The sequence below is a fragment of the Rhinopithecus bieti genome, unplaced genomic scaffold (genome assembly GCF_001698545.2).
Source record: "Rhinopithecus bieti isolate Rb0 unplaced genomic scaffold, ASM169854v2 scaffold_53514, whole genome shotgun sequence".
Classification (NCBI taxonomy): domain Eukaryota; kingdom Metazoa; phylum Chordata; class Mammalia; order Primates; family Cercopithecidae; genus Rhinopithecus; species Rhinopithecus bieti.
The window spans coordinates 148,387-160,502 of record NW_016820813.1 but is presented as its reverse complement, the minus strand read 5'-3'; the positions used below and the strand labels follow the sequence as shown (position 1 = coordinate 160,502).

At 44.6% G+C, this 12,116-nt stretch overlaps 1 protein-coding gene across 10 annotated transcripts in view; it reads right to left on the bottom strand.

Annotated features, from left to right (window-relative positions):
• NIPA2 (NIPA magnesium transporter 2) overlaps nt 1–12,116 on the bottom strand; it is a 34,071-nt gene that overhangs the window by 3,228 nt on the left and 18,727 nt on the right. For all 10 annotated transcript variants that reach the window (XM_017859946.1, XM_017859950.1, XM_017859943.1 and 7 more), the window contains 2 exons: nt 4,168–4,258; nt 2,135–2,295 (listed from right to left, as the gene is read on the bottom strand). In XM_017859946.1, the coding sequence (XP_017715435.1) occupies nt 2,135–2,295; nt 4,168–4,258 (252 nt within the window). The remainder of the gene's footprint in view (nt 1–2,134; nt 2,296–4,167; nt 4,259–12,116) is intronic.

The following is a 12,116-nucleotide window of genomic DNA, read 5'->3' as shown; positions in this document are numbered from 1 at the left end:
GCCAAAACAAACAGAAAAGGGCAAAGTCTGTTTCTCCCATGTAGACAGAGGAAAACTTCAAAACAACCGTCCCCCAAAAAACAAGAAAATTATTAATATCCTCAGAAAAACAAGAAAAACTATTATTAATATCCTCAGAGAAACAATGAAACAGACTAACCTGGCACCCCAAATACCTACAAACAGTGAATCTACAACAACAAAAAAACCCCAAACAAAAAAGAAAGATTTGAGGGAATCAAAGAACCATCAAAGTAGCCAGGACTTAAGGGGCCAAAATTCAGGGAAAAGAGAAAAATCAGCCCAGCACTTACCTCTGCCTTCTCCCTTGGGGCAACTACTAATGCAAGGGGTGAGATGGCATAAAGGCCAATCAACACCGGCCTAAGCTTAAGGGGACTAGGTAAAAACAAGTTGGATTTTGGGGCTGCCTAAGCATCTGGGACTGAATGGACCAAGACCCAGAAAGGAGGGAACTATAGAGCAGTGAGCCCAAATGTCTGTGCATTTCCCCTTACGGCGTTTCCTGGCACACAAGCTGCACAGCCAAGGTCAGAGAAGCCAAATGGAAAGCCTGGCCAGGAGGCCACAGGACTAAGCAGGGATTTCAGCATCTCAAGGTACTGAGGAGCAGACCCTGGAGCTCTCAGTTTCTCAGCTGGCGGGGCCCAAACCAGTATCTGAAGCTATCAGTTGAGAGCCAAAGGGCTATGAACAAGAACAAAGGCAAACTGAGCCAGGTGCGGTGGCTCGTGCCTGTAATCCCAGCCCTTTGGGAGGCCGAGGCAGATGGATCACTTGAGCCCAGGAGCTCGAGACCAGCCTGGCCAACCTGACAAAACCCTGTCTCTACCAAAAAAGATACAAAAATTAGGCCAGGCATAGTGGCTCATGCCTGCCATTGCAACTACTTGGGAGGCTGAAGCAGGAGAATCACCTGAACCCGAAAGGCAGAGGTTGCAATGAGCTGAGATTGCACCACTGTGCTCCAGCCTGGAGCACAGCCTGATAGCGAGACTACATCTTAAAAAAAAAAAAAAAAATAGAAGAAAAGAAAATACAAAAATTAGCCAGATGTGGGGGCACACACCTGTAGTCCCAGCTACTCAGAAGGCTGAGGTGGGAGGATCGCTTGAGCCCAAGAGGCAGAGGATGCAGTGAGCCATGATCACACCACTGCACTCCAGCCTGGGCGAGAGTGAGATCCTGTCTCAAAAAAAAAAAAAAGAATGAAGGCAAACTAGAAAGAAACCAGGCCCAACAAAGCTTAAAACAATACCTTCAGGGTAAAAGTGAGCTACTGTATTCTTTTCTGCCTACCAGAAGAAATTTATGTTCTCTCTGAAGGAAGAAAAACATCACTTAAAACCTCTACACCTTCTAATATCCTATGTCCAGCATTCAATTAAAAAATGCCAACACAAAACCAAATGCCTAAAAGCCAAACACCACCACAGAAGCAGGCCTACAAAGAATTCTAAAATTAAAGTTAGCAAAGACTTTAAAATAACTAGGAATCAGAGAACAGAGGCAAGAAACTCTTAGAAATTAACAATATAATCGCAGAAATGAAAACTCAGAAGGGCTGGAAGAAAAAACTAAGAAAATCTCCCCAAAGAGCAAAAAGACAAAATGGTAAAATGAGGAAAAGAAAACATAAGAAAATTAATGATCTAGGTCAAGAACTCCAATAAACAGATGAACAAGAATCTCACAAAGAGAAAACAAGAGTATCAAAAGAGTATTCAATTCACTTCCCAAGAGTCAGACATAAATTTTCACATCAGGCCGGGCACCGTGGCTCATGCCTGTAATCCCAGCACTTTGGGAGGCTGAGGCGGGCGGATCACAAGGTCAGGAGATCGAGACCATCGTGGCTAACACGGTGAAACCCCGTCTCTACTTAAAATACAAAAAAACATTTGCTGGGAGTGGTGGCGGCGCCTGTAGTCCCAGCTACTCGGGAGGCTGAGGCGGGAGAATGGCGTAAACCCGGGAGGCGGAGCTTGCAGTGAGCCAAGATCACACCACTGCGCTCCAGCCTGGGTGGCAGAGCGAGACTCCGTCTCAAAGAAAAACAAAAAACTAAGTTCAAAAATAAAATACAGTAAGACTAATGAGACTTTTTTCTTACCTGGATCACCCAGCTTGTGAGACATTTCATTTAAAGTCTCAATCTCCTCTTCCTTTGGAGCATGAATGACCATAACTGTAGATCCTAGAATACTTAGCAAACACCCAATTTTCCCATGAAGATTAAGTCTTTCATTTAGAAAGTATGAAGAAAGAATGGCACTAAAATGGGGAGGAAAAAATTTGAGAACTTTAAAATAATCAGCTACTTTTCTTTTTCAAATATCAGTAAAACTCATAATTTAAATCACTGAACTAAACTATAACACTGAGCTTATGAAGATTCTGGCTTTTGCCAAGGGGAAAAAAAAATGGACATTTCATCATAAAATGTAAACGTTTAGACCGGGCGCGGTGGCTCAAGCCTGTAATCCCAGCACTTTGGGAGGCCGAGACGGGCGGATCGCGAGGTCAGGAGATCGAGACCATCCTGGCTAACCCGGTGAAACCCCGTCTTGACTAAAAAATACAAAAAACTAGCCAGGTGAGGTGGCGGGCGTCTGTAGTCCCAGATACTAGGGAGGCTGAGGCAGGAGAATGGCGTAAACCCGGCAGGCGGAGCTTGCAGTGAGCTGAGATCCCACCACTGCACTCTACCCTGGGCGACAGAGTGAGACTCCGTCTCAAAAAAAAAAAAGTAAACGTTTCTAGGGAATCATCTGCTTCATCATACACTACACCCGTATACTTCCCATCTTTCCACTGCAAGAAGTCAATATGAAATTCATAATAAAGAACAAGGCCGGGCGCGGTGGCTCAAGCCTGTAATCCCAGCACTTTGGGAGGCCGAGACGGGCGGATCACGAGGTCAGGAGATAGAGACCATCCTGGCTAACACGGTGAAACCCCGTCTCTACTAAAATACAAAATACTAGCCGGGCGAGGTGGCGGCGCCTGTAGTCCCAGCTACTCGGGAGGCTGAGGCAGGAGAATGGCGTGAACCCGGGAGGCAGAGCTTGCAGTGAGCTGAGATCCGGCCACTGCACTCCAGCCTGGGTGACAGAGCAAGACTCCGTCTCAAAAAAAAAAAAAAAAAAAAAGAACAAATTTGTATAAATGTATATCCTAATTAAGAACCTATACCCAGACTAGGCACGGTGCCTCACGCCTGTAATTCCAGCACTTTCGGAGGCCGAGGCGTGCAGATCACAATGTCAGGAGATCAAGACCATCCTGGCTAACACGGTGAAACCCCATCTCTACTAAAAATACAAAACATTAGCCAGGAGTAGTGGCGGCGCCTGTAGTCTCAGCTACTCGGGAGACTGAAGCAGGAGAATGGCCTGAACCCGGGAGGCAGAGCTTGCATTGAGCCCAGATTGCACCACTGCACTCCAGCCTGGGCAATACAGCGAGACTCCGTCTCAAAAAAAAAACAACAAATCTACTCATTACCAACCAGGCCCTACCAAAGTGCACATGCACTGAATGATAAATATTGGGATAAGTGTAACTTTGAATTTCACTTATTTTTTATTTATTTATTTTTTGAGACAGAGTCTTGCTCTGTAGCCCAGGCTCGAGTGCAGTGGTATGATCTCAGCTCATTGCAACCTCCGCAATGTTCAAGTCATTCTCCTGTCTCAGCCTCCTGAGTAGCTGGGACTACAGGTGCCGCCACCACGCCCGGCTAATTTGTGTATTTTTAGTAGACAGGATTTTACCATGTTAGTCAAGCTGGTCTCAAACTTCTGACCTTAGGTGATTCCATACCCGCCTCGGCCTCCCATAGTGCTGAGATTACAGGCATAAGCCACCACTCCTGGCAACTTTGAATTTTATAAAACTGAAATCGAAGTAGAACTAGTACTGGCTCTATATACAAGCAAAAGCATTTTCTCCCACAAATCAATAGCCTGCCTATGCACAGAAGTACTTTTTTAAAGCAATTACTTACTACATAGTGTAAAAAGCAAAGTTCTCCAGGTTGTTGAAATGTAAATTGTGTTGAACACATGTAATTATATGGTACTGAATATTTTACAAACTAAGATACTGACGACTGTTTCTACATGAAAAATGTTGTGTCCTTACCTTACTAGTACACTGAGAGCTCCTAGTGGAGTCACTAGCGTGGCTGGTGCAAACGCATATGCAGCAAAGTTGGCCACCTCACCAGCTCCCACTTGGAGACAGACAAAAGAGAAACTCAGATAAGAATGTATGTACTCAACTTTGAAATGCCTGCATTTTATGCAATATCTATATATTATTTCAACTGTATTTAGTAACCTCCATATTTCTCCAATTTATTTATTTATTTTTTGAGATGGAGTCTCACTCTGTCGCCCAGGCTGGAGTGGAGTGGTGTGATCTCAGCTCACTGCAAGTTCTGCCTCCCGAGTAGCTGGGACCACAGGTGCCCGCCACCACGCCCGGCTAATTTTTTTGTATTTTTAGTAGAGATGGGGTTTCACCGTGTCAGCCAGGATGGTCTCAATCTCCTGACCTCGTGATCTGCCCGCCTCAGCCTTCCAAAGTGCTGGGATTACAGGCATGAGCCACCACGCCCAGCCTCTCCAATTTATTAATAAGGGTTATGGGTCTGTAAATTTCCAGCATTACAGTAAGAGTCCAAGTCAATTAAAAGTATTCTAGAAACAACACATATCTATAAATCTAACTGAAGAAATCTAGTTCATGCTGACATAAGGTATTTAAATAAAAATTTTAAATAGATACTTATATCCCATGACAGTAAATAAAAATCACTGAGAAGCAGCCGACATGAAGTAAAAGGTACTCTTCCCCAAGTCCTTTTACTTGCTCTTTTTAAAAATGCAAATCATGCTATATGCCAGGTACTGTTCTAGAATCAGGATATATACAGCAGGGTGCAAAACAAAGACACTGCTCCGATAAAAACTTTTTTTTTTTTTCTGAGACAGAGTCTGGCTCTGTCACCCAGGCTGGAGTGCAGTGGTGCCATCTCGGCTCACTGCAACCTCCACTTCCCGGGGTTAAAGCGATTCTCCTGCCTCAGCCTCCCAAGTAGCGGGGATTACAGGCACATGCCAACACACCCAGCTGATTTTTGTATTCTGAATAGAGACAGGGTTTTACCATGTTCGTCAGGCTGGTCTTGAATTCCTGACCTCAGGTGATCCACCCACCTGAGCCTCCCAAAGTGCTGGGATTACAGGTGTGAGCCACGACGCCCAGCCTCTCATAAACTTTTAGTGAGAGAAGACAAACCAAGCACATGTGCCAAGAGGTTAAAAGTGTTATGAAGAAAAACAGTTCGGGCCGGGCGCGGTGGCTCAAGCCTGTAATCCCAGCACTTTGGGAGGCCGAGACGGGCGGATCACAAGGTCAGGAGATCGAGACCATCCTGGCTAACACGGTGAAACCCCGTCTCTACTAATACAAAAAGCTAGCTGGGCGAGGTGGCCGCCGCCTGTAGTCCCAGCTACTCGGGAGGCTGAGGCAGGAGAATGGCGTGAACCCGGGAGGCAGAGCTTGCAGTGAGCTGAGATCCGGCCACTGCACTCCAGCCTGGGCTTCAGAGCGAGACTCCATCTCAAAAGAAAAAAAAAAAAAGAAAAACAGTTCGGGAAAAAGAATGAAGTGCTGGTGATGAAAGAAGGCATCCTACTGTGTGTCATGGCATTAGATAGGGGGTCTCTCATAAGGAAACTTTAGAACACTGGGAAATTACGTCCCACTAAGGAATTATCTAAACTGAAAGGCGACTGAGGAATCCTACGCAGGGCAGAGGCATGATCTCACAAAAGGATCCCTCTTGACTACTGCTTTTCCAAAACAGTTATGCCAGTTTTCATTTAGCAGTGTATGAGAGCTCCCTCTCCTCCACACTCTCCCTGCTGATCTGCTAGGAGCATGGGATGACTCTGCTCTGCTTTCAATTAGCATTTCCCATTTTCATTTGTTTATGGGCCCTATGAAATCTTTTAGGGAAGTGGCTGTTCAAGTTTTTCCTGTTTTCTCTTATTAAGGTAATTCTTTATATATTTCAGATATAATCTTTTATTGATTAATAATATTACAATTATCTTCATTTACACTCTACAATTTGCCTTTTTATTCTCTTGTTAAACTCGTTCAATTCCTAAAATGTCTTTTAAATATGGTTTGTTACCATTAAAATTCAATCAAGGAATTTGGCTGTAATGTCTCAAATATCTTTATATCAAGGATACTCTCTACTCTCTCGTTCCTATTTATCTAGGATTGACTTCTTAAAAAGAAAAAAAAAAAGTTGGAGAAAGCTTTTTAATTAATTAGGAAATTATACACGTTGCTCTATTTTTTTTTAATACTCTAGAAATTACATGTATGTTTAACTTGTGAAGTCTAATGTTAATATTTAGCTTATTTCCTTCTGCATAATGCCAGAACCTTAGAACTCTTAATCCATTTTCTCCCTTCCAATTGATTATTGTTTGTATTTTTATAAATTTTATGCATGGATATTTTAAGTCCACAAGCATCTCTTTAACGTTTATTACTCAGATGTACTCATATACTCACCACTCTTCCCTCCTGTATTTCTAAACTTAATTTAGGTTTTGTTTTTTCTATTTAAGAGGAGTCTCCAGTGTCACTCCAGGATAGAGTGGCAGCGGCGTGATCCGTGCTCACTGCAAACTCCGCGTCCTAAGGTTCAAGCAATTCTCCATTTCAGGCCTCCTGATATAGCTGGGACTACAGGCACCTGCCACCACACCGGCTAATTTTTCTATTTTATAGAGACAGGGTTTCACCATATTGATCAGGCGATCTCAAACTCCTGACCTTGGCTAATTTTTCCCTATTTTTAATAGAGACAGGGTTTCCCATATTGATCAGGCTGATCTCAAACTCCTGACCTCAGGTGTGCCTCAGCCTCCCAAGGTGCTGAGATTACAGATGTGAGCCACCATGCCCAGCCTGAACACTCTTTTAAATTTGCTTTAGTATAAATAAATTATCAGTTTATCTAAAACATGTTTTAGTTTCATTCTTCAAGGATATTTTCCCTGAGTATTCTACTGCCAGCTACTTTTTTCTGCACTTTGAAGCTGTATTTCCAACTGTTTTCTACCTCCAATGGTGCTGAAAACTCAGCTGTCAATCTGCTGCCCCTTTGAGGGTACTATGAGCTTTTACTTGGACTGCTTTTAAGATATTCTGTCTATGGTTTTCATCAGTTTTACTATGGTATGTTTACATCCAGTTTTCTTTTCACAGGTTCTGCGTAGGTTTTATGGGGCTTCTTGGATCTGTGGTTTGATAACTTTGGTCAGTTCTAGAAAATTCGTAGCCATTTTCTCTCCAAATACTGCTTCTGATTCTGTCCCCTTTTATTGAAACTCCAACTATTTACTGAATCGTCTAAGTTCTATAACCCTCTCATGTATATTTTCCATCTTTTCTTGCTTGCTTCAATCTAGACAGTCTCTTCCAAACTACCTCTGGTTAAGTCTCTCTTCAGCCATACCTGACCTATTGTTAAGTCAATTCATTCATTTTCATTAGTTTTTAATTCTATAATTTCTATTTGTTTTGCAAATCTATAATGTCACTATAGTCTAGTTTATTCTCAGAATGACAGTTCCTTGTGGTAAAAACATTTATTTTAGAGTCATACCACCTCCAATATCTGTAGTCTATGACTCAAGTTTCTATCTGTTCCTTTTAGTAGTTTCTTAATCTCATATGCCTTAAAAAAAAAAGAGAGGTTGATTTTTATTTTTAAAATTACTCGCTAAAACAATTTTCGGTGAGAATGGTATTGTATCTTCAATAGAGAATTTTTACTTTCTTCTGCCAGGTGCCATAAAGCACTAACAGTTTGGGGCCAAGGCTGGCATCATCTGGTGCACACGAATTATCAGTGCATTGTCCCTGCCTCACTCCTAGCACCCAGCCTTCCCAGAGTACCAGCCCAGTGCAGGTGGTGGCTCCTACTCTTGGCAGCCCCAGACTCTGTGCTGTTAGTTCCGTTCAAAGATTCACTTTCTCAGCTGCGTCCTCTAGAGTCTGCAGTTAACCTCAAGAGCAGAAGTATCTCTAGCTTATTCCTCTGAGCTCTAGTCCTTTCTCTCATCTTTTCTTTCTTTAGTGGAAACTGCACATTCCCTAATATTGGCCAGGTAATTTTTGACTATCATGTCACCTTCGATGCTTTTAAAAACATGGTTTTGATATTCTCTTTCAAACTTGTTTTCAACAGAAATATTCAATGAGGCCGGGCGCGGTGGCTCACGCCTGTAATCCCAGCACTTTGGGAGGCCGAGGCGGGCGGATCGTGAGGTCAGGAGATCGAGACCACCCTGGCTAACACGGTGAAACCCCATCTCTACTAAAAATACAAAAATCAGCCAGGCGTGGTGGCGGGTGGGCCTGTAGCCCCAGCTACTGGGGAGCCTGAGGCAGGAGAATGGCGTAAACCCAGGAGGCAGAGCTTGCAGTGAGCCAAGATTGCACTACTGCACTCCAGTCTGGGCAACAGAGCGAGATTCCATCACTAAAAAAAAAAAAAAAGAAAGAAATAATAATTTAATTACCTAGTACATCATTACCATAAACACTACATATTGTTTTCTGATGTTCAAAAGTGTTATATAAACTGCTAATCTCAAGGTCACCAAGGACTTCCATATTGCTAAACTCAGTGGTCATTTTTCAATCCTCATCGCACTACTCTCTGTATCTCTTGGAGACAGGGGTCTTGCTATGCTGCCCAGGCTGGTCTTCAACTCCTGGGTTCAAGGGATCCTCCCACCTCAGCCTCCCAAGCAGCTGGGATGACAGGTATGAGCCACCATGCCCAGCTTTCATCACACTTACTCTACCTCAGCAACACCTGACACAATCGACCACTCTCTGTTCCATGAAGCACTTTCTTCACTTGGCTCCACAACATCAGGCTCACATCATCTCACCCTTCCACTCTGGCTGCTCCTTCTCAGCCTCTTCTCACTCCTCCTCCTGACCTCTAAATGGACCTGGTCTGATCTTGGGCCTATCTATCTACATACCTATGTATCTATCTAAGACAGGGTCTCACTCTATCTTATCTATCTATCTAATCTAATCCATCTAATCTACCTACCTACCTACCTACCTACCTACCTACCTACCTATGAATGACAGGGTCTCTCTCTGTTGCCCAGCCTTTAGTGCAGTGGTGTGATCACAGCTCACTGCAGCCTCAACCTCCTGGGCTTAAGCAATCCTCCCACCTCAGCCTCCCAAGTAGCTGAGAATACAAGTGCACAACATCACACCTGGCTAATTTTTGTATTTTTTAGTACAGACAGGGCTCTACCGTGTTGGCCAGGTTGGTCTCGAACTCCTGGACTCAAGTGATTTGCTCATCTCAGCCTCCCAAAGTGCTGGGCTTACAGGTGTGAGCCACGGTGCCCAGCCTTTTTCTATTTTCGTTTCCTCCATGATCTCATCCAGTCTTATGGCTTTAAAATAGCAAGGATGACTCTCAAAATGTTGTCTCCAGCCTAGGCCACTGCATAGAATTCCAGACCTGTCTACCAAACTACCAACTTCACATATCTACTTGAATATCTCATAGGCATTTCTAACTTTAACACATCTAGACCAAACTCCAGATTTCACCCACCCCATCAGCCCAGGTCCTTCCTGCAGTCTTACCATCAGGCAACTCAATTCTTTAAGTGACTACAGCAGAAAACCATCATGACATCCTAAACTCTTGTCTCTCACACCCTACAATTTGGTGAATGAGCAAATCTTGTGTGTTCTACCTTCAAAATACATTCAGAATTCTGTCCCTTCTCACCACACTCATTGATACGACCCTGGAATGCTATCATCACCTCTTACCTGATTACTGCAATGGCCTCTTACCTGGTTTCTCTGCTTCTGCCCCTATGCAGTCTATGCCTCAACACAGCAGCCAGAGAGATCCTATTAAAAAAGACTGACCATGTCATGCTGCTCGAAAGTCTCTAATGACTTCTCATCTCACAACAATCAAAGTCCTAGGCCGGGCACAGTGGCTCATGCCTGTAATCCCAGCACTTTGGGAGGCCAAGGCAGGCAGATCACCGGAGGTCAGGAGTTCGAGACCAGCCTGGCCAACATGGTGAAACCCCGTCTCTACTAAAAATACAAAAATTAGCCAGGCATGGTGGTGGATGCCTGTAATCCCAGCTATTCAGAAGGCTGAAGCCAGAGAATCGCCTGAACCTGGGAGGCAGAGGTTGCAGTGAGCCCAGATCATGCCACTGCACTCCAGCCTGGGCAACAGAGCGAGACTCCATCTCAACAAAAAAAAAAAAAGAGTCCTTCCCATTACCTACAAAGCCCCACACGATCTGGGCCTCCTGAGCTCTCTGAACTGATTTCTTGCTACTTTCCCCCACATTCACTCCCTCATTCCTACACCTGCCTCTTTAATGTTTCCCAAAGTTTTGCTAATCCAGTATTGCCTAACAAAGCACCCCACATTTGGCAGTTTAAAACAACAATCACCATTTCCCCTCATGGTTCCCGTTAGTCAGGACTTTAGAAAGGAGTAAGTAGTTCTCACTCAGGGTCTTTCAAGAGAGTGCAGTCAAGATTTAAGGCCGGGCGTGGTGGCTCATGCCTGTAATTCCAGCATTCTGGGAGGCCGAGGCAGGAGGATTGCTTGAGCCCAGGAATTCAAAACCACCATGGGAAACACAGTGAGACCTCATCTCTAAAAAAATAAACAAAAATTAGCCAGCCTAGTGGCATTAACCTGAGGTCCCAGCTACTTGGGAGGCTGAGGTGGGAGGTGGCAGGTTGAGGACGCAGTGAACTGAGATCACACCACTGCACTCCAGCCTGGGCAACAGCGTGAGACCCTGTCTCAAATAAATAAGTAAATAAAAAGATTAAAGCCAGGGCTGCGGTCATCTGAAGGCTGGGCAGGAGCCAGAGGACCCACATCCAAGGTGGCTCACTCACAGGACTGGCAAGTAGGTCCTGGCAGAGTGAGAGACTGGGGAGCTCTCCACGGCTGCCTGAGTGTCCTCAGAGCACAGCAGCTGGCTTCCCTCAAAGTGAGCAATCCAAGGAATCAGTGAAAAAGCTGCAATGCCTCTCACAGCTTCACCTCGGAAGACACGCATCATCACTTCTGTGGTATTCCTGGATCACACTGTTTTGAACTGCACTAATTCACGGTGAAGGGCGATTAGAGAAAGGTGTGAATACCGGGAGATGAGTCACTGAGGGCTATCGATCACACATTAACTGGCCTGGCATGTTCCCCGCTCATGGCCTTCACAGTTACAGTTTCCTCCTGCTTCAAGGGTTTCTCCCCCAAACATCATACGGGCAGATCACTCGCTTCCATCTTTTATCCAAATACCTTTCAGTGAGGCTGGCCCTGGCTGTCCATCTAACGTACTAATAAACCTATCTATCCTGCATTTCACAATACTCCTTCCGACTTCACGCCTTCTCCTCCGCATTTATCACCATGCACAGGCACACAAACATTTTAACTTCTTTGTCTTGTTTAATGTCTCCCAGATCTAGAATGTAAGCTTCATGTGGGTGGAGATTTTTCAGTCTTTTCCTCTCACTGATGTATCTCCAGCATCTAGAACAATGCCTGGCATACAAGACATGATCAGTAAGTATTTGTTGACTGAACAACCGTCAGTCAAGGCTCGGTGTCTTCAGAATATTTTTTTTTTTTTGAGACAGTTTCACTCTTGTTGCCCAGGCTGCAGTGCAATGGCACGATCTCAGCTCACTGTAACCTCCGCCTCTCAGGTTCAAGCGATTCACCTGCCTCAGCCTCCCGAGTAGCTGGGATTACAGGCATGCACCACCACGCCCAGCTAATTCTTTCGTATTTTGATTAGAGACAAGGTTTCTCCATGTTGGTCAGGCTGGTCTCAAACTCCCGACCTCAGGTGATCCACCCGCCTCAGCGCCCCAAAGTGCTGGGATTACAGGCGTGAGCCACGACGCCCGGCCCAGAATAACTTTTTTTTTTTTTTTTTTTTTTTTGGAGGGGGTCC